Below are 20235 nucleotides of genomic sequence, written 5' to 3'. Positions count from 1 at the left end.
TTTGATTTCCTGTTTTGAGAGCAGCAGAAGCGTAAACGTCCTGAATCATAATCGGCTATTATTAAGGCTATTTATTGAAGTCGCACATTTACTCCTATTTTACACACATTTGTTGTATGTATTTTGATGAATGCCTCATGACTTTGAACTGGCATCGGCATGGAGAATCGTTGTTATTCGTGCACATCAAAGTTTAGTCTCTTCAAAAAGGAGGTAGGTGCCCCCCTCCATATTCACCATATTCGATTAGGCCGTGAATAGGTATAAAACATAATGTTACTTCTTTCTCAGCTGGGCTGTAAAAACTGCGGTCGCTCCTTGTGCTCCAGCTGTTTGACTCTCAGTGCTGTGGTGCCTCGCTGTGGCAACACTCAGCAGAAAGTCTGCAAGCAATGTCACACGGCTCTGACAGGGTATGAATAAGCTAAACACCGGAATGTTCCATACGCAAAATCCCTGAAAAACATAGCAACAATATGAATTAAAACAAATGTATATCTTGTGCAGTGGGGGGAAAACTCCAAACAACAGCAGTAACAATAGATGGTCTCCTCCGGAAAATTACAGAAAGTATGTGTGTATATGTGTTGTGTTAATGTGTAACATGAGTTTTAATTGTGTAATCTGGTTTTATGCTCATGCAGACGTGTTGCTGCACTAGAGGCTCAACAAAGGAGTCAGCCAGGACAGGCCCATGGAGGCAATACACTGGGCCCTCCTATTCCGCAAGGCCTCAGTAAAGAGGATCAGGCTATTGCTGAAAGGCTTCGTAAACTAAAAGAAGACACAGCACAAAGTAATCTTAGTGTGATAATGTTATTACTTATAGAATTTCAATATTTAACTTTGATCATTTTCTACAGAATCTCTGCCATCTGACAAAGAGCTTGAGTCTCGCCTTGCTGTTTTGAAAGCTCCAAGCAAACCAGTACCCTCTGCCAAAGAGATGGAGGACCGATTGGCAGCTCTACAGGGCCTGCCTCCCCCATCCCAAACTCCAATTCCTGTGAGCCAAAAGACAGCCCAATTATTTCTCATCTGATTACATTGGTGTCTGCCACTGTAATTTATATAGAATTGTTGTATGTTTATGTAGGTGCACAAGCCTCCAGAAAACCGGACACAGACTGAACAAGCCAATGATCTGATTACTCAAATGACAGCAGAAGTTGCCATTGACAATGCACAAACAGACCCTGGAAGCAGTAGGCTTTTTACTCAGATTTAAACAATGTATTTTTACAGGTAATCAACAGTTTGTTTAAATGTGAACAACTAAATTTGTGTTTTAGGTGTGGATGTAGACTGTATGAATGATTTAAACAAAGATGAAGCCAAAACACTAGAGGATAATCTTGAGGAAAATAATGAGGATCCAAAGCAGTTAGAGGCTGAGAAGACTCGAGTGCTAGAGGAGGCCATGCTGGAGTTGAAAAAAGAGAAACACACCCAGGATGAGATACTTAAGATGGCAAAACGATTAGCACTGTTAAAAGGACAAGACCCAGACAAAGGTAAACCATTATATTGCATATATTTTATCAGTTTATTCAAAACTGTGTCAACGCTTACATTACTGTCCATTGTAGTTACCAAGGAGGACTTTCAGAGTCCCGACAGTGATGAGGAGACTGAAGAGGAAGCTGTTATGAGGGTGTTGAAGCAGGTGTGCAGTTTTCCCTAAATGGGAAACCTCCATGTAAATCACAATTTATGATCCCAAGATGTAAAGTGAACATAAGTTAGTTGTAACAAGGTCCTGTGTTTTGAATAATTTATTCAGCGATCAGCAAACTTGTGCCATTATCTTGTTTTTGTTCTAGCTTTCAGAAGAAGCTATATTAGATGAGGCCAGTGGCTATAATATTCCTCCCGAGATGAGTGGGCCCAGAAACACAGAAAAGAAAGTTGCTTCTAAGAAGGTAAACTTTTAATAGTTTAAATACTTTAGTAAATACAAAGGTATTTACTAATGGTTTTCTCTAGGCTCCAGCCCCCAAAAGCAAAAATAGAACAACAGCTGATTCATATCAGCAATCGGACAGTGATGACGAAGAGCTCCCGTGGTGCTGCATCTGTAACCGAGATGCCAGTCTTCGTTGTCACACATGTGATGGAGACCTGTACTGCAACCGCTGCTTCAGGTAATCTTTCACAAGATATTCACTGAAATGTTCTGAAATGTTCTGCCATATGGAAACAGTCATGCCCTAAAGCCTATGCAAGATGCCTTTGATTAGAAATGCACACTACGACCCAGATAAACTGTATGCAGGCTGTTGCCATACTGCTCAGCCGCATAAATATCAAGTATTTATAGTGATGAATTATCAATCCACTCTCCATTATCTCTCTAGGGAAGGCCATGATAAATATGACAGGATGGAGCACCGCACTTCCAACTACACTGCACCAAAGAAGAAGAGGAAGACATGATACAGGGCTTTTTCTTCTGGTTAGTCATTGACAGGCTTAAGTGCTGTTATACTTCCAGCTGCAGTAAAATCTCATACTCAACTCAATATCGAAATTAGCTAGTGTAAATAAAAATAATGTTCAATTTACCTAATCTGTATTAATGCGTTTTGCATCAAATATACGAGACAAAGACTTGCCTTGTAACTGACAGTAAAACTGTCTGGCATACGGTCCAAATGATCAAATACTTTGATTGATAGCGTTGCCCTATTTCCGGATGGCAACAAAAGCTTATCACAGAGACACTTTGCACTTGTCACTGTTGGACTATTTTTAGACCATAAACACAATCACATCATGTGCTCATCTCAGCCCACTGTTGGCTCTGAAGAGGCAAAACGAAGATTAAAGGGATCATTAAAAAAATTGCATAATTTTGTACTTTGTCCTGGAGTACAGTAATAAAACTATAAATATAGTCATATTTAAAAATTCAGACTAATTTGAAGTTCATGTAAAGATAGCCTAGCCTAGTCAGTGAAGTGTTAGAATAGCGTTTGACCAATTACTATAATGGAAGTCCAAAAGACATTGTGTGTGTGAGACAGTAAAGGCCATAGTGCTGTTTGATCCAAGCATTACTGTCTCACTAACTGAGGAGAAACTCTAATTACCGTCCTCTCCAGGGGGCCCTGCTCCATTATGGCTTGTATAGAAGCCGTTACTGCTCGTTTGCCTTTTTGGTCGTGTCACACACAATCATGGACAGGAAATGGATGGAGATAATGGACGCAGACTTAATGGACTTTGCCGCTGCTGTTTTCTCTGTGCTTATTCCTAGCCTTGACATGCTGCTTCCCCTCTGTCTCTGAAATGACATGCTGATTGTCTTTCCATTATAACAGTCTGGGCAAGTCTGATGCCTATGTTCATTCTAAAATATACTGTGTATGTAAGTCATAAATAAACATGGACGGTACTCTAATGTCCTTAGTTGTGATGTGATGTAGTTTTTTATTTTGACATAACACATCATTCATTATGAGAACAAAATATTTATTTACAGAAACAACTGAAAATATACACAACACATTTTAAAGAATATTGGTGCTTCCTTTCTTTTGTGCATTATTTTTGTAAATGTGAGTTGTAGCAGTCTTTTAATAAAAAAAAATGTATATGCAATTTGCACTGAAAATATAAGGACTTGCAGGCAACTTAAATAGTTCCAGTGATATTGAAACTCTTCTTTTTGGGCATCCAAGATTGTGAGGGAGATCAGTAAGACCAAAAGCACCACTGGGCCACATTGTGTTGATTCACAAATCTGACCTAGAATCATTTCTTCAAAGGTCCGGACATTTTGCGTAGACCCTTTATCCTGTAGAGTAGCCCGTTGATAAAATCCTACAAAGCAGAAATAAAGAATACTGAAGCAATGACTTTCAACAATAACTTAATACTATATGCAGTAATAGCACACAACACTCACCTCTTTTGGCTTTCCACATTCTTGCAACAGTTCCTGACAAAGAAAGCAAACACTATTTAGCACCCACTGCATATTGACTTTTTCAATCTAAGCATTACAACATTGGATCACCCTTGGGGTCAAATGTTCAACTATAAAGGCTGCACAAAGCAAACAGGCAGGTGAAGGCCAAGACTTTGCATTCTTTTACCCTAACCAAAGCGAGGGGCTTCATTGATGGATAACAAAGCAAGCTTGGGCAAGAGACTGAGTAATTGAAAACGTTTGGGTGCTAAGAAGATAATTTTTAACATGGACTCACCTGCAGCCTCGTCCTCTGCCCTTCGTCTGAAAGCTCCAGTAGTTCATCTATGTCAATCTCTAACTCTGGAATTTCTTCCTCCTGTAAAAAGAAAGAATAATATGAAAGAAAAATATATCAAATGTGATAATCTAGTAAGGGCTCATTCGAGTTTCTGTGTGAATTAAAATATATATTTTTTATTTCAATGTGAGTGATGATGCACTGAGGACACAGACACTGCTGGAGTGCACTGAGCCTTGAACGGTAAGAGGCTGCATGCCACCGTCTGATTTCATGGATGGTTTGCTCAGCTGGCATTTAGCTCAAGCATGGAGCAGCGATTACTCCCAGTGTAAATGTTTTCCAGATAATATATTAAACCACCGCAGAGCCACGGACTGGAAAAATGTTTTCAGATAGCAGCCTTGAAGCTCTGTTTTTTCCTTATCCTTATGTAACTTCAAACAAAACATGCAATTATAAGTGTATCTCAACAAGTAATGAGTTGTGGTTTTGCTTTTGAAATGTGTCAGCCAATAACATGCAGAGTGTGTATAAGAGTACACACAGGATATATACTGTATATAGTATATATTCATAAAAATGTAAACAATTAAAACCCTCATGTCAATCCTTTGTTCATAAATGTAAACATGTATTATACAAATTGAATATATTTAAAAAAAAATGTTATTATTGAATAACAGTATATAGATGCAGTATATAGTGTAACATGAATGAAAATGTAATCAATATTTTTTTTCCTACCCCTCAATTAGGGAGATGTAATACTGTAACTAATGTAGAGAAGTAAATTGATCCAGAAGCTAAGCTGTTATGCACATCTTTCTCAGCAGAAAGCGGAGGCTGAAGCGTCCTGACCGGAGGAGCCCTGAGCACAAAGATATCTGGCGTCAGCAGGTGCACACTCACATTTGACAAGCGGGACTCCTTTTTAAGTAGAATATTTTTCGGTTGGGGAGTTTTCATGGCTGATGTGGACGGAGAGTTTTCTGGATCGGGAGAGAGAGATAATCAATGTGGAAGTGCTGAGTGGCAGAATGGGTGGGCCCACCTTCAGCTCAGTCCCCAGTGCCCGCTCTAATTGATACATGCTGCCAGTTTGGACCTGTGTTATTCTGCTGATGCCTGCAGCAGCCATGTACTGTGCAGCTAAAACACGGTACTTTATGGTCTGTTATGCTTGGTTCGTGTGCAGTGTGCATTTTACCAGCCCCAGTGTGCTGACTGGGCTGTTTATTTCATAGGTACTTAGCTAAACTCTTACATTAGACATTTCATTCTAGTTTAGTTCATTACAGTTAGAGCTTTGCTTAATGCCTGCCCTTCTCACAACTCCAACAATTTACATCTTTATGGAAGCAAGTACTACGACCATGTTTTAGCCAAAAACACATGCTCTTGTCGCATATAAGCTGTCAGAGTCAAAATAGTCAGGTGTGTTCTTTGTGGACACCTTTGCCAGGTTTAGTAGTAACTATGTGGTTTTCTCATTAGCATGCACTGACCTTAGTTTGCCCCTTGCATTCCTTTTACCATTTTATCAATACCTGATCCGCTGGCATTATAGCGCTGCCCTTTATTGACTGTGGTGCAGATGAAGGTTATGGAGACTGTATCTTGTGTGCTTTAATATTGATAGACTATAGATATTCATCGCCCCCAGTGCAAAGCTCACAGTGACTCTTGTGCCCTATGTTGACCTGTTATTTAACCTATTCTGGCAAATCCAATAAGGTGAGTTTCCTTTAGGTGTAAAACCTTTTTGTGTTGACTTTGCAATCTGATTTGCTTGAGGATGTTGAATCAAGAAAACATATTTTGAGTAGATGGTGATACAAACACTGCTGATTATGCTTTTGATGTGTACAGAATGTACAGAAGCCAGAATCTGAGTAGAACCTCACACTGGCGGCATGGATACAGCATGTCCATGTTTCACTTGTCATCTGTCAAAAGTACTGGCAAAGTTTATAGGGAAGCTTCAAAGATATACAGTAAAACATATTTTCAAGTATAGCTCTAGTGGGTGTTTTCAGCACATGAATGTAAAGTCTTCTCACATGTTTTTTTTAAATTATATTTCAAAGGTGTGAAGTTTGTAAAGGCAGTGGGCGCTCGAGACCGTGGAAGCACTTGTATGAATTAGAGATGCAGCTAAATTATTCAGGGTGTGACACAGGGGACTGATGGTAAATGCTTCCACGCGGAAGACTTGGAGAATCAACAAAGTAACCTTCCCCTAAACCTATGCAAAATTCAGCATGCTGGTCACAGAGCAGGGACAGCAGGGGTAATTCCACGCAAGTCACTCATGCAAAAAGGCATGAAATGCAATGCTGTTTTTATTTTGCAAAAAAATTCATTGTTAGAAGTTATTAACTGAATTGTACCAAAATCAATGCCTAATATTAAAAAGCTTTAAATTGGATTCAAACTGGCATTAATGCTAAATGAGTTATTTATGACATTGCTCAACAATTTTTACTGTTTAAGTTCATTGAAATTATGGTCTAAAACATATTCATTTCTAGTTTTGGCTGAATTCGCCACATTTTTTGCTAAAAATTTACCCATTTGACGAAATGAATTAAATTAAATATGTGCCAATCTTTTCTGCGTTTGTGGCATTAACATCGCATTAAAAAAGAATTGTTTCCATCTTTTATTGTTTACATACTTGAACAAAGTCACCAGTTTGTCCTGCACATATATTAGGTATTCACACAAATCGTGAATGTAGCTGTACATCTCTATGGACTGTGTCTTAATGGGACCACACTTTGCCTGTATCTGTGTCTTAAACAGAAGGGGGCTCTGCCATCTGATCTGGAGGACTGGGAAGCCCATGCCTGAGCACAGACGCCTCGACTCTCCTTGTGCCATGCTGCTACATGTGGGTGAGCGGACATCTGTTGCCATGGTTTCCCTTTACAGGATGCCAAGCAAATCAATATGGAGCCTCTGACATAATTGAATTGTTTCCCATATACCGCACAAGAATGAGAGAGAGAGATAAATGGTCTGTTTAAAGTGAAATGGAGCCCTAATGTCCCATATAGAGTGTATTAAATGTAACTGTATTTGTAATAGGCCCTATACTGCACATAATGTTGAGGCATTCTCATAATAAAGTCCCTACAAAGGGCAGGCAGTGTTTAATGTGGCATAATTATTATTTAGTTGGACAATTTAAATGTTTCTCTAAATTGAGCAAAGTCAAATCGGGTTATGGCATATTTCCCAAAAGCCATGGTAATTGTAAACATAAAGTTGATTAATGGGCTCTAGAGTATGGGACAGCCTCTGCCGGTAGATTTTATTGCTAATTCTATTTTCTCTTTATTACTTATTTGGAAACATAAACACACAATTATTGTTTGCTCAATGTTTAGTATTTACAGTATAAGGATCTATTATCCCATTAGTAAAGTAAAAAGTACCAACCTGTGAAAAGACATTTTTGAGCTAAGACTGTTAAGGCAAGGCAAGGCATGTTTGTTTATACTGCGCATTTCGAACACAAGGCAACTCAATGCCTTCCTAACGGAAGGAGAAAGTGTTTTGTAACTACTGTACTACTGTTATCTCATTATTGTAATAATTACTGTTGTAAAACACAACTGCAGTTTTGCCAGTGACACATGGGCAATTCTGTGCCAAAATCTGCATCTACCGAGAACTGAGCCTCCCACATACTAGTCCTGATGGCTCAGTAATGTGTTTATCCCTCTCATGCATGATGAATAGCACAATGAGGCTCAGGTTATCCACAGTCCTTTAGCATTTCTTCCTCTGAGATCTAAAGCAGAAGCATGTATGCCCTACCTCACAGTCAAACAGCAGGTGTAATTGGTCATCGATCCACTCTTCAATGTCCAGCCTCCTCTGGAGGTCTTTGCGGTTGTATTTTACTGTCAGTTTCCCCAGTTTGCGATGTGCCGGCTCTTCTGTTTTCTCTTTTGTCTGAAACGTCACCATGCACGGGGCGCTGGGTTCTGACTCCATGGTTGTTACTCCCACGGCCTCAGGAGAACCGTGGACACACAGTTAGACTAACGCTCTGTCACTGCACTGCTCTCTCTCACACACACTCCTCTGTTCCTCTGTTTTCACTGGGGCTCCTGCATGGATGATCTTGGTACGTAGCTCACTACTCGTCCTCTCAACAATGTAGTCTGTGCTTTTCTGCTGGTCCTCTCTCTCACTGTCTCGCTCTCAGTGCCTCCTCCTCTTGCAACACCCACTAGCTGCACTATCAGGAGAATGGTAATAAGATATCCTCCTCCGTTTGCACTGAAGTGTGTGTGTTGCTGTTTGCTCTCTTCCTCTTTGTTATAGCAGGTGTGGGAGCATAGGTCAATAGTTGCTATAAAAAAGGGGAAAGGCTCCAAGCACAAGTGCAGCAATGAAGACCTTTACATGTTGGCCAAAAACCTTGTTGAGATTGACATTTATTTTTAGACCTACTGCAATTGATTTACATAGCAGCCTATTAATGATATTATATTTATTTGTATGCATGAGTTTTGTACCTGTTCAAAGAAAAAAGCTTTTATATATAACAATTGTCATCTGCAAGCAATCTGTAATAACAGATATTATTAAGCATGCATTTAATACGCCTTCAACTCAAATTTGGCATGCTCTGTTACACATAAATAATAGATGGATAACGGAGCCTTGTTTAGAAGTCAAATGACAAATAAAACTCTTGCAGATTTCTGACGTCAGATATTTCAAGGTCAAAACTTCATAGTCGGTCTTCCTTGGGTGAGGCATAACACATCTTAAAGTACAGTGTTTCCACAGAACATGTTTGAATATGAATAATAGCCATCTGTTTTTTTCTTATTTTTCTTATTTTGTTTTTGCAGTCTCTAAAAGCCAGGCTAAGCTGCGCATGTTCATCCACTTATGCACCGTCTGTTACAAACACTGAATTATTGAATGTCCTGGGTCAGCTCATCTTTCCAGGCAAATTCATTCATCCCATCTTATGTGGCTTCTCACTCTTGGAAGCATAAAAAAACAATCGACTCCTGGGGCCTGTTAGTATCATAATCACCCCAGGCCTGGATGATTACTCATTACAAGTGGGAGAAGCACAGTCACTAGTGGCTCATCTTCACAGTAAGATGATATGGAAAACAAAAAAACAGAACCCACAAAATATTTCTTCAGAAGACCTTTGTTGTGCAGACCTGTAAAGAGGCTCTCTGTTAGTCACCTCTTGTGTGTAAGAAAAAGTCCTATTGAGGTTGTTTTTGCTCCGTGACTCATCCCTTGTGCAATCATTTGTCTCAACGTAAGAAAGATTATCACCATTACTGATACAGGCTACATTAAGTTTAAGACCGTATGGGATAAATGACTGAAAAGTTATGGTAATGTTTGAATGCAACAGCTAGAATATGTTTGATTAATGGAATTATGCTGCACAGTACATCTAGTGAGCTGTGGCCTCCTGTAGATGGAGCTATACTGCCCTCCTCTGGGCAATGGCTGTAACTTCTGGTAAGGAGGGTCGCATTTACTACAAAGATCCCATTGACAAGAAAGTCATAAATAAATAGGACTAGTCATTCTCACAATGGACTGTTAGTAGTATATTTGGTGTAAAATGGTGTCACAATAGTTGGCACGTCACGTTTACTCGTTATATTCAAATTAGGCTACCTACCTTCCAAAGAATGTGGATGCGTGGGTTACGTTTCCTCTTAAATCGATAAGAGTCAGTGCTGGGCATATGTGTTTATTTGGAGCTCCGTCACTGAAGGGCGTGGCGTCCCCGAGGTGGAATTTCACTTCCTGTATCTCAGGTGAGTCAGTCAGGTAATGTCGTCGGCTCGTTAAGTTTTCGACATACCCCACTGGAGTATCGATTTCGGAAAGGTCGAGAGCGGCGCGTTTTGAAGAAAGAGTTCGGTCTGCGGAGATACTTTGTATACAATTCTGTGGACAATAACATGTCTTCGCTCTTGAGGCATTTGGGAGCGTTGTCTGTGCTGCTGGTGATCTTACTGGACCTGTGCGGTGCCCAGCTAACAGGGGAAGCATGCCTGGAGAAATTCGAGAAGGGCAAGGACGATTTCGTTCTTGATGCCGATGAATCTGTGAAAATTGGGGCCACTTATCTATCGTCTCCACCTCTGACCAGCACCAAGGACTGTGTGGCAGCCTGCTGCAAAGATCCCATGTGCAATGTTGCCCTTATGGAGGGCTCGGCTGATAACGAGGGCCTGGTTACCTCCTGCTTTCTCTTCGACTGTTTGTATAAAAAGAAATACGTTTGCAAGTTTGTCAAAAAGAAGGGATACATGAACTACATTCTGGACACCGTGTATGACAACTATGTTCAACTGGAGACCCCTCAAAGTAAGACTTACTTTATTTAACCAAACTAAACTGTAGATCCCTTGGAAGTTTTGACCCCACTGAGGGTCACTCATTATTTTATGTAATTAAATGTGGATTCATTATTGTCCATTCACTGAACTTTTCCAAAACAACGGTTATTGTGGTGTGTGTACTATATCCGATTACAGGAAGAGGGCAGAAACTGCCTTCTGCGTGTTCATACATGTCAAGTCATTGTTGTGCCCCTATTGTGGGGTAAAATTCCTTGTCACTGTTGTCTTTCAGGTGTTCCTGTTATCTTTGCTTGTTAAGTAATAATCATATTCTAATGTTCCTATAGCTGATTCTGACCGGCCACCAACAGCCAATGGTGGCTTGGATCAAGTGGTTCAACCTCAGGAAAGTGTCACATTGAATGGCATTGAGAGCAAAGATGACCAACCAATCGCCAGTTATGAGTGGTCGATACTGGGCACACATGCTTATGCTGTAATAGAGGTATGGTTCTGCACATTGTTCTGTTCTTATTGCTGTTCCTCAAACGTGACCATGATCTTTCTCAAACCCAAATCTTTGTGTGCTTTGCAGAAAACAAATTTTGCGGATCAGATCATTGTTTCAAACCTAACTTCAGGAGTATACAAGTTCAAACTGACAGTCACTGACACGGCGGGTCAGACGGACTCGACCATAGTCACCGTGCTGGTCCTGACTGCAGAGCAGTCGGAACGTAAGTGTACAGTATGAGGTTTGTCCAAAATGTAAGGCAAAAATATATATAAATTGCCCAAAACAGTAATGAACGTGTTTTTCTTTATTGTTAATTAATAGCTTAACTTCCTTTTTTGAATTGACTTACTGAATGAGCAATGTCCAGAGAATATTGTTGGTGTACAATACCTGTCTTTTCTTATAGTTGGTAGTTACTGTAATCAGAATGAGCCAGTTTCTTGTTTGCAAACCTGCTGAGACATGTTTCCTCAGGTTTTTTCTACCGATTAATTAGATGTTCAGATACACTTTATTCTATTATGTGATTTATCATTTCTGCCTCTAAAGCAAATGCAATATTTAGGAAGCTTTTCCCAAATTACATTGCACCAAAAAGATTAGTCCTTATTTGTTTTGTCTGAACAGAAGTCAGAATTGCTATCCAAGTATTTTATTGCCTCTCTCTGACATCCCACTCTCTCCGCCCCCACCTCAACGTAAACCTGTCATTCTGGTTTCTGCTTGGGTTACACAAACACCATGAGAGAGAGCACTCATCAGTACAGACTAAAAGCAATGAGAAGTCAAGTTTGATCCTTTGTATTACTATCTACTTGGGCTGGGACAAAATATCGCATCGGACTTGGATCGCCATACTTTGTGCTGCAATACCAAGTATCAGTACTTTATGAAGTATCGCAATACTTTCAATACTTGTATTTGGAAGCATTTTTATCAGATACTCCTTTGTCTTCCAGTAACAGTAACACAGCACTTTGTTACATTTTGTGTTAATGCACTTTTCAATGTCAAATGGAATTTGGTTTATAAACTTTGAACACGTGACTTCTTGCACATTTTAAGGTAAACATATCACTTGTCATGATTACCTACTGTGTCGCAATGCGTATTTTATTGGCCCCTGGGTATCGTGATACGTATCGGATCGTGACAAAAGTGGATCATCCCAGCCCTACTATCTAACAATACAAACTTTGTGTTTGTTGTTTGGTAGATCCTTTCCTAAGTAGCACAATAATGTATTTTACCCTAGACTATAGAATAGAATGTACTTCACCTCAACTGGGTCATAGGAACATGAAACTGCTATTTTGTGGTTGTAGCTTCTAGTCTCGCTTATGAATTGTGCGTCACAGTATCTAGCTCTCATCTACCACATTTACAAAACTATGTTGAGTGCACACTTCCTCTTTATTCTCAGTTTCCAATTATTTGTCAATAGCATGTGATAGACATTATTAACACTAGGGTGTACTGACCCCCCCTGACCAGCAACAGATGTCAGACTTTGACATAGTACAACGGAGCGCTTGCGTTGTCCTGGAGTTGTGGTGAGATGAAACATAACAATGGCAACAAAAAAACTCTGATTCTAAAATGCTATAATTTGACTGAGCACAACTTGTTGAAAAGTGTGTCTGGAAAATAAAGCCAAAGCCACATGCAGCATCATGAGCTGCGGCCTTTTCTTCTGATTTTCTATTACAAATTGTCTTTATTTGAAATCGAAAATGGCAGAGAAACTGTCAAAAGTGAGTCTCAAACTCACAATGTAGATGCACACCAATAGTCTGTATATATGCACTGTGGCAACAGCACTTTCCTTGAGAACAGAGGAATATTAAAGTATTGAAAGGAAATTCAATAGAAGTCCAAAGTTCAGCTGTCTTTTTTTATTTCTTTCCTAATATTATATGAGTGTAGTATAGTTCAACAGTCAATGTTTTTCGTCCCCTCAGATCACTGTATGGCCCCAAAGAAGGTGGGGCCCTGCCGTGGAGCGTTCCCTCGCTGGCACTACAATGCTGCTTCAGAGCAGTGTGAGAAGTTCACTTACGGAGGCTGCAGAGAGAACCGCAACAATTATTTGACCAAGGATGAATGCACCAAAGCCTGCTATGGCACAGGTAGCACAACCTGGAACACAATTAAAAGCAGTGTTTGGTCATTTCTCATGTTCTGTTCCAATGAGCAGGAAAATTAAAAATATTTGTACCAATATTTTTGTACATTTTACGCTTGACCAGACGTTTCAATGATCATGCTAAAGATTACTTTTCATTGTTCAATTTTTTCCTCCACAGAGAACCCTGGAAAAAGTGGCCGAGGTTTGCAACCTATTCCTACAGGTAATCTGATTTCAGATTGACTTGAACACAGAATATTATGAGTGCCCATAATCGAGGAAATTATCTTTTTATGCTCTAGGAGAAAAATGTGGTGAAACTTGTACTCCGGATCAGTTCAGATGTGAAAATGGCTGCTGTCTAGTGAAGGGTCTGGAGTGTGATGGGAGCCCACAATGCAGTGATGGCTCTGATGAAAAGGACTGTGAAAACTGTAAGCTTATGTTAATACAAATTATAATGCTTCTATAATGCGTCTTAGAAATTAAAAATGCTTTTCTCTTTGTTACAAGTGGATAAAAAGTTCAGTATTCTCCTGGCAATGCCTCTTGATGAAAAAAAAGGTACCCATTCTATTGCTCTCATTGTTGTGCTATTTTTGAACATTCATTAAAGTTTAGGTCTGTGGCAAATTCCATTCATTAAACATGTTCAGAAATGCAAATGTAGATTTTTAACAAAATGTACTTTTAATATTTTAAGTATCTAACATAAATGTAAGAACATAATTGAACAGTATGAACTCGCTGCAATGTTGTATTTCTCATCTTCTTCTTAGTGCGGTGCACTGAGAAACCAAAAACTGGAAACTGTAGAGACAAGATCACCAGGTGGTACTATTATGCAGAAGAGCAGAAGTGCTTGCGCTTCAACTACGGTGGCTGCCACGGGAACGAAAACAACTTTGAGTCACAAGCACAGTGTATGAAAATGTGCAGAGGGGTAACAGGTGAGTCATGATTGGTGTCTTTCATGATGCACAAATGTGTCAAAACGCTAAAAAGCGTAATTGTTTACGTCCACATTAATTCCATAATACATGACATTGAGATCATGGGATGGCAAAAGATAAACTATTTTATGTGTGAAAGACAATCAGAGGTGTTTAGTGCATTGTGCATATTTGTGCAAAAGCATTAGTAAATTATTTTTATACGGTTGACCTTTTTTTCAGAAAAGGATGTGTTTGAAAGAAGAGAATCCTTTGAACGCAGTGTTGCCGACAGCCAGACAGGTATTTACACTTTCTCAATCCAGCATTACCTCTAAAATGAACTCCGGTTTTATGATATCCCTGCAGACCTATAAAGCTTTGTCCTCCCTCAGTTCACCTTCCCAGTTCACTGAGCAATTAAAACCATTATGTGATTTACTGATGCCCTCTTTGCAGCCTTTTAAGTTATTGTCTTCAAATGACCAGCTTCTTGTAAATCATTTTTTATTTCATCTTCAAACAGGAATTATCGCAATAGCGGCTGCCCTCGGAGTGGGCATCTTCATCCTGCTTTGTGTCCTGGTGTACTGCCTGGTCAAAGGGAAGAAGAAGAACGTCCAGCATCACCGTGTGCCTGTCAACACTATCCCAGTTACTTCAATGGAGGACAGGGACCGCCTGGTGTACAACAGCACCACCAAACCCATCTGACCTCCTGAGCATGACTTTTGTCTCGTGAAGAACTGACTTGGATTGATGAGGAAATGGTAGTTTCACAATGTTTCATTGTTCATAATTCTTTTAATTATTTTTTTTTAAATAATGAAAGAGGTGCAAGTCAAGTTTTAAGTTTGATATTTTGACGTGTCTAACATAACTTACTACAAGTGTGCAGCATTAAGTTTTGTCTCAGGTAAGAGGAGATTCATAGGCCGATAATATTTTAAAATGTAATTTTTAAAGGCACATGTTTGGATTGTACGATTCCGCCTCTGACAATTTTAAAAGCTTCCATATTTTTATTTTAGCATAAGCCTTCATGTACATATATTGGCAATGATATTTTATGCGTTTTAATGTTGAGAAATATGTTTTGTTTCCATAGCGTTATAAGCTGCCTTGTTGACTTTTCCAGTTTCTGTACATAATGACATTGTAGATGTTGCTTTGCCACAAATGTTTGTAGTGAATAAAATATTTACCATTAGATCGGGCGTGTTTTGTTGTGGAGGGAAGGGAGAACAGGACTACATCATGCTGGTGCTTTGCATTTCGCCAACCACACTATCCTTTATGCAAATATACAGAATGAGCTTGACATTGTAGGTGCAGCCTGCAAGTACCAGGCAACAAAGGTATTTGTTGCGTGCATCTGGGCTTTCTTTTTCTCAATTCAAACTGCATGTTATTGATTCAGTTTGGTGGTACTAGACATGAACAGTTTTAACTTAATCATTAGGGTTAGTTTATAGTTTACAAAAAGCAATAACATGCCTTCAACAACAGCTCATTTTAGTGGCAAACGTTTTATTGTATTTTAAACGATTTTTTTATTTTTTATTGTATGGATTGCAATGCATGCTTATTTCCAGCAGGAGGCGAACTAGTTTCATCCCAGACTACTAAAGCATCCTGTTAAGAATACGCACATGTGTTGAATAAAATAACACCAGAACGTGAATCTCAGTTGTGTTTTTTTAAATTTTGTTTTTATATATAATAAAGTCTGGAAAAACAGCTTTGAGTGTCAGTGGGGCAGCGGGGCAAAGAGGTCGCGCAAAGCAAACCCGCCCCTTTCTATTTCATTAGACACGCATAAATCAGAACCCACCCAATTGATTCAACCGACTCATCCTTTGTTAACCACTCTTTCTACTGACTTGACCCCCATAAATGTAATAGTCTAGGGTACAATTTGTTAAGGCCGTTCACAAGGCCGTCAGAGACTGTCAATACACCCCCAGCACGCTGGGTTTTTTCTTCTTCTTTAGGTCTAAAAAGACGCAAATAATTTGGACAATGTCAAAGAAAAGTCAGAGTAAGATCATTAAAAACAGACACGGGTAAGTTTGGAAACCGTCCTGTCAAAATCAGGCCGTTTTTTGATGCTTTCATGAGCGTACAGAATCTAACGCGGCAAGTTATGGGCAAAGTCAGAAACAAACATACACGTGGAATAAACGTGTATGTTTGACCTTGTGGCACTTTTAGTCTTTCATTAACATTGTCTAAGATTCACAAAAAAATATTGCATCCCCGAATCTTGCCATTTAAACTACAACGTACGCCCCTGCTTTAAAACTGCGGTCGTGAGATTTCCTGTTCCCCGTGAACGCGTCATGATTTTTTCACGGTTTTTCAAATGCCCCAGTGTTGTGGCCGTGAAACGCGCAGAGCCAGTCGGCGACCTGCCTCTTCTGGGATGTGTCCGTGCGTGTTCGTGCGGCTTTACCATGTGATGAGAAGAAGCTAACGGAGTATCCCAACAGTCCGAACAGCTTCGGATCAGACAAAGTTCAGCCCGGACAAGTTGGGTAAGCGAGACTCTTTTTTTTGTGCAACTTTTACGACACGTTGGCTAAAGTTAGCGCGTGTGTACTGACCGCGTTGGTGTGATTTGCTTACAGCTCTGAAACATACATACATTTTCACACAATTTCTATCTATTTGCATGTCTATCTTTCTGTTTCAAATCCTGCTTTCATTCTATTTCCGCTTTTATTGCAGACTGCGCGCTGTTGAGTCACACTTTGCTGCACCGTTACGCATCCCGCTTATCTCTCCAGCTCATTTGCACTGTGGTACATGACTCTGTACTGGGCCTGGCCTTGTTGCATTGCTCAAAAAAATGCGGTCCATGTCTTTCCCGGAGTTTCACAACCGTTGAGCTTTGTAATCCCAGAGGAGGAGGCAGAGGTTTCAGTCTGATAAGTCATGTTTGTTTTGAAAGAAACCACTTTCTGTGAACTGGACTTTGCTCTGATTTGTGTGTGTTGTACTTTACTTCTACTTTTAGAGTTTGCTTCCTCCTTTTCCTCCTTTTTCTCCTTTTTCATCCCAATTAACCCCCCCTATGGTGCTCCTTGGAATTGTATTGTTTTGTTTCTAACGAGCGCCCCATTGAGAGACTGTGATGCATTAAACGCAGCCTGCTCATAGGTCAGTGACTTACCCCACCAGCTGCTAGGGTTATGCCTGGAAGAATGGGGCAAAAATCAATCAGTTACCAGTGAAAAGTTTCAGCTTGTTTCTCTGACCTCACTTGACCCCGAGAACAAAAACGTCTCAACTTCACCATGTAGATAAATGTTTCTTTTCAGTGCCAGTAGTGGCTCTCCTCGCTCTTCCAGGTGGTCCGGACAGGAAACCGCCTGAGTGTGTCTTGGAGCTCTGATATTGCACTTCACTCATGGTATGCTGCAGCTGTGATACCATTACCACTGTCTGAAAGCAGGCCTGGCTTTCACTCACTATGATTTTTTTTTTCTGTTCTTTTCTTTCTTTTTTTAATGTTTTCCACTTTTAACTTTTATAATCCTTAGGCTAAACCCAGATCTCCAACCTTTGCCAGTTCCATCTAGGATTACACTGTGACTGAAAAGGTCAACTTTAATGAGACCTGATGACTTTTTTTTTTATTTGTTTGGAAGTTGAGAGTGTGAGCGACTTAGCATTCCAGACCCCCAGGGGAGGCATACTGTGTTTTGGTCTTGATTTTGATGTTTGAATGCTGTCATGCACCTTTAAGAGGCAATGCTCCAATTCTATTAAAGGACAGCTGACTAATATTACTGTGCAATCACCTCCCCAACTTGCATAGACCCAGCGCCACCATGGACAAGTCATTCCTTCAATCTTGGAAGTCTTTATTGCTTATTTATCACTCAAAATGGCCTCCACCAACAATTGTGAGGACGTATACTTTTGGATCTTTTGCATGGAGGTGAAAATTCCACTTTCTTTTCTGTGACCACAGCAGGGAGTGATTATTTTGCCATTAAGCGCAGTTTAGCAGTGCACCGGTGCCATATGGGCAAGGTTCTTGAAGGAATGCATTTGTTTTGGGTTTGGATTTGCCTGCTTGCCACATCTAAGCAGCACGCTCCACAATGCAGACTGAAATAAGTGGCCCATGCGCGTGTGGGAAGGCGGACGTTTTTGTTTCGGGGCTGGAGAGAAAGCATTGGGCCATTTTTATTGTTTTCTCTAGAGAATAAAAAGTTGTTGTGTCTTAAGGCCCTGCATCGATTCAGGGGGCACGAGTAATGTGGGAAAAAAAGGTGTCCGCAAACTGTTTGTCAGAGGGTCTTTTTTCTGCCATAGACGGGGGGGTACAGAGGGTAAGGTAGAGGTCAGAGAAGATAAACATGGCGCCAATGGTAGAATAATAAAGACTTTGTGTCAGGGCTTAAGCCAGAAGCACCCTGCAGCAAACTGTCTTGTGTCAGGTTTGATTTAATGTGTTCTGAGTGTGAATATCTCCTGTAGTTGGTGGTATTTGAAAGAAATCCACCCCACTCTGTCTGCATCCCTGTCGGCTTATGTCATACAGGGATTCCTAAGGGCCTTGTTTGGGCAGACGGTGAGAAGTGCAAAGGGAATGCGCTAGCCTATTTTTAGTTACCCCCCCATTAAAAAATGCTTAAGAGCTACTATTGTACTAAACATAAGATGATGGCATTACCCTGTATGTTAGTGGGAGGTGGGAGCAGAGCAGCTGACAGTGAGATGTTTGTTGCCCAGCATACAAGGTAATTGTAATTGTGGCAGCTTTGATATGGTGCTAATTGTCTCAAGTTATGGATCATTTCATTCTATTTAAGATATTTCATTGTGGCATGGAAGTGCAAAAAGCTAGAGAAAGCCTTCCCTCTCATGTTCCTGAAAACCACTGTTCCCGTTACCTCTTTTTTTTTTTTACTTTCTACTTCTTTCTACTTCCTTATTTCCCAATCTTCACTGCCTTCCTGGGGAGACAGTGAAAGTTGTACGGAGCAGATGTCTCACTTTAGTTTCCTCTGCAGACGTGCTTGGTCAGTCAGTGCTGTCACTTCTCCCATAACACAGACGGGTGTTGTCATAATTAATTGTAATCCCCCCTCCCCCCCGTGGGTTGTTCGGGACTTGTCAAGCCCTGACTTAATGTGTGTGCTTTATTTTGCTGGACCAAAGCTTCTAGATCTCTCAATATCTTTATTTGAAAGGGAGCAGCTATGGGGTCACATCTGTCCAGTTATTGTCTGTTTTGTTGAGGTTTGCACGTCTGGATAAGTGTTAATCCGGGTGATTAGAGGAACAAGGAAGTTTATCTGGCAGCTGAAGTAGTGTCTGTTAATACGCGTCAGATTAGCCCCCTCTTCAGCACCTGTTTTCTATTAAGAGGCCTGTTGTAGATTACTCTGTGGGAGGTTCATACCATGGGTAATGTAGTCATCAGCTGTGGGAACCAAATGTCGCTATTTGTGTGAAATTGCAGCTAGTGCAAGCACAGGTCGTTTGGTTGTCAAGAGAATGCTAAAATTTCACAGTTTACAGTTTAGTAAGAGAAGAATTTGAGTGACCTCTGTCCAGATGTGGTGTGAATTACTGTGTTGTGTTAATGCTATGTGACTATTAACATCAAGAAAGTCCAGAGTTTGATCATCCCGGGCAGTTTCATATTCTCCCTGTGTCTGTGGTTTCCTCTGGGTGTTCCGGTTAAAATTGGGTCTCGGGAGATTGGGGACAAGACTCTCCTGAAATAAAGATCCTTCTCAAATCTCTGTGGGACTTTCCTGGTTAAATACAAGTTCAATTATACATGGATAAATAAACCGCGTTGGAATAATTCTCAGTCGAGGTTTTGAGGACAAACATTTCCAATCTCAGTTTCCAGCAACTTAGGCCGGATTTGCAAACTTTCAAATCACTTATTATAAACTATTAGCTCAGATGTTTAGAGGATTATGCAGGGATCTAGCTCACTGTTTACAGGAAAAGTTCAAAGCTCAAACTTGAACGGCTACATGTCACACAAACTTGGCATACGCAGCTCTTTAAAATCGATTAGCCGAGCCATGTCTGAAAGTTTGAGAGGATGTTGTTGTTC

At 40.2% G+C, this 20235-nt stretch overlaps 3 protein-coding genes across 3 annotated transcripts; 2 read left to right on the top strand and 1 right to left on the bottom strand.

The window, feature by feature from the left end:
• Window positions 1-11: 11 nt before the first annotated feature.
• zfyve19 (zinc finger, FYVE domain containing 19) lies at window positions 12-3416 on the top strand. Its single transcript, XM_079573745.1, has 11 exons — window positions 12-213; window positions 292-413; window positions 508-570; window positions 645-796; window positions 864-1006; window positions 1097-1205; window positions 1293-1514; window positions 1590-1666; window positions 1824-1922; window positions 1987-2144; window positions 2358-3416. Exons 1-11 carry the CDS (start codon window positions 160-162, stop codon window positions 2434-2436), a joined length of 1278 nt encoding a protein of 425 aa, XP_079429871.1. The 5' UTR covers window positions 12-159; the 3' UTR covers window positions 2437-3416.
• A 102-nt stretch (window positions 3417-3518) lies between these two features.
• ppp1r14d (protein phosphatase 1 regulatory inhibitor subunit 14D) lies at window positions 3519-8488 on the bottom strand. The gene is made up of 4 exons (XM_079573746.1): window positions 8043-8488; window positions 4212-4292; window positions 3911-3943; window positions 3519-3825 (listed from the first exon to the last, which is right to left on the bottom strand). The coding sequence occupies exons 1-4, from the start codon at window positions 8220-8222 to the stop codon at window positions 3757-3759; spliced, it is 363 nt and encodes a 120-aa protein (XP_079429872.1). The 5' UTR covers window positions 8223-8488; the 3' UTR covers window positions 3519-3756.
• A 1508-nt stretch (window positions 8489-9996) lies between these two features.
• On the top strand, window positions 9997-14872 carry spint1a (serine peptidase inhibitor, Kunitz type 1 a). Its single transcript, XM_079574156.1, has 10 exons — window positions 9997-10592; window positions 10915-11072; window positions 11163-11304; window positions 13046-13213; window positions 13391-13435; window positions 13515-13646; window positions 13726-13776; window positions 13992-14162; window positions 14388-14447; window positions 14671-14872. The coding sequence occupies exons 1-10, from the start codon at window positions 10184-10186 to the stop codon at window positions 14856-14858; spliced, it is 1524 nt and encodes a 507-aa protein (XP_079430282.1). The 5' UTR covers window positions 9997-10183; the 3' UTR covers window positions 14859-14872.
• Window positions 14873-20235: the final 5363 nt, after the last annotated feature.

This window comes from Gobius niger, assembly GCF_951799975.1.
Source record: "Gobius niger genome assembly, chromosome: 16".
Lineage (NCBI taxonomy): Eukaryota > Metazoa > Chordata > Actinopteri > Gobiiformes > Gobiidae > Gobius > Gobius niger.
Note: the sequence above shows the minus strand (reverse complement) of the source record. Positions and strands in the feature narration are given on the sequence as shown.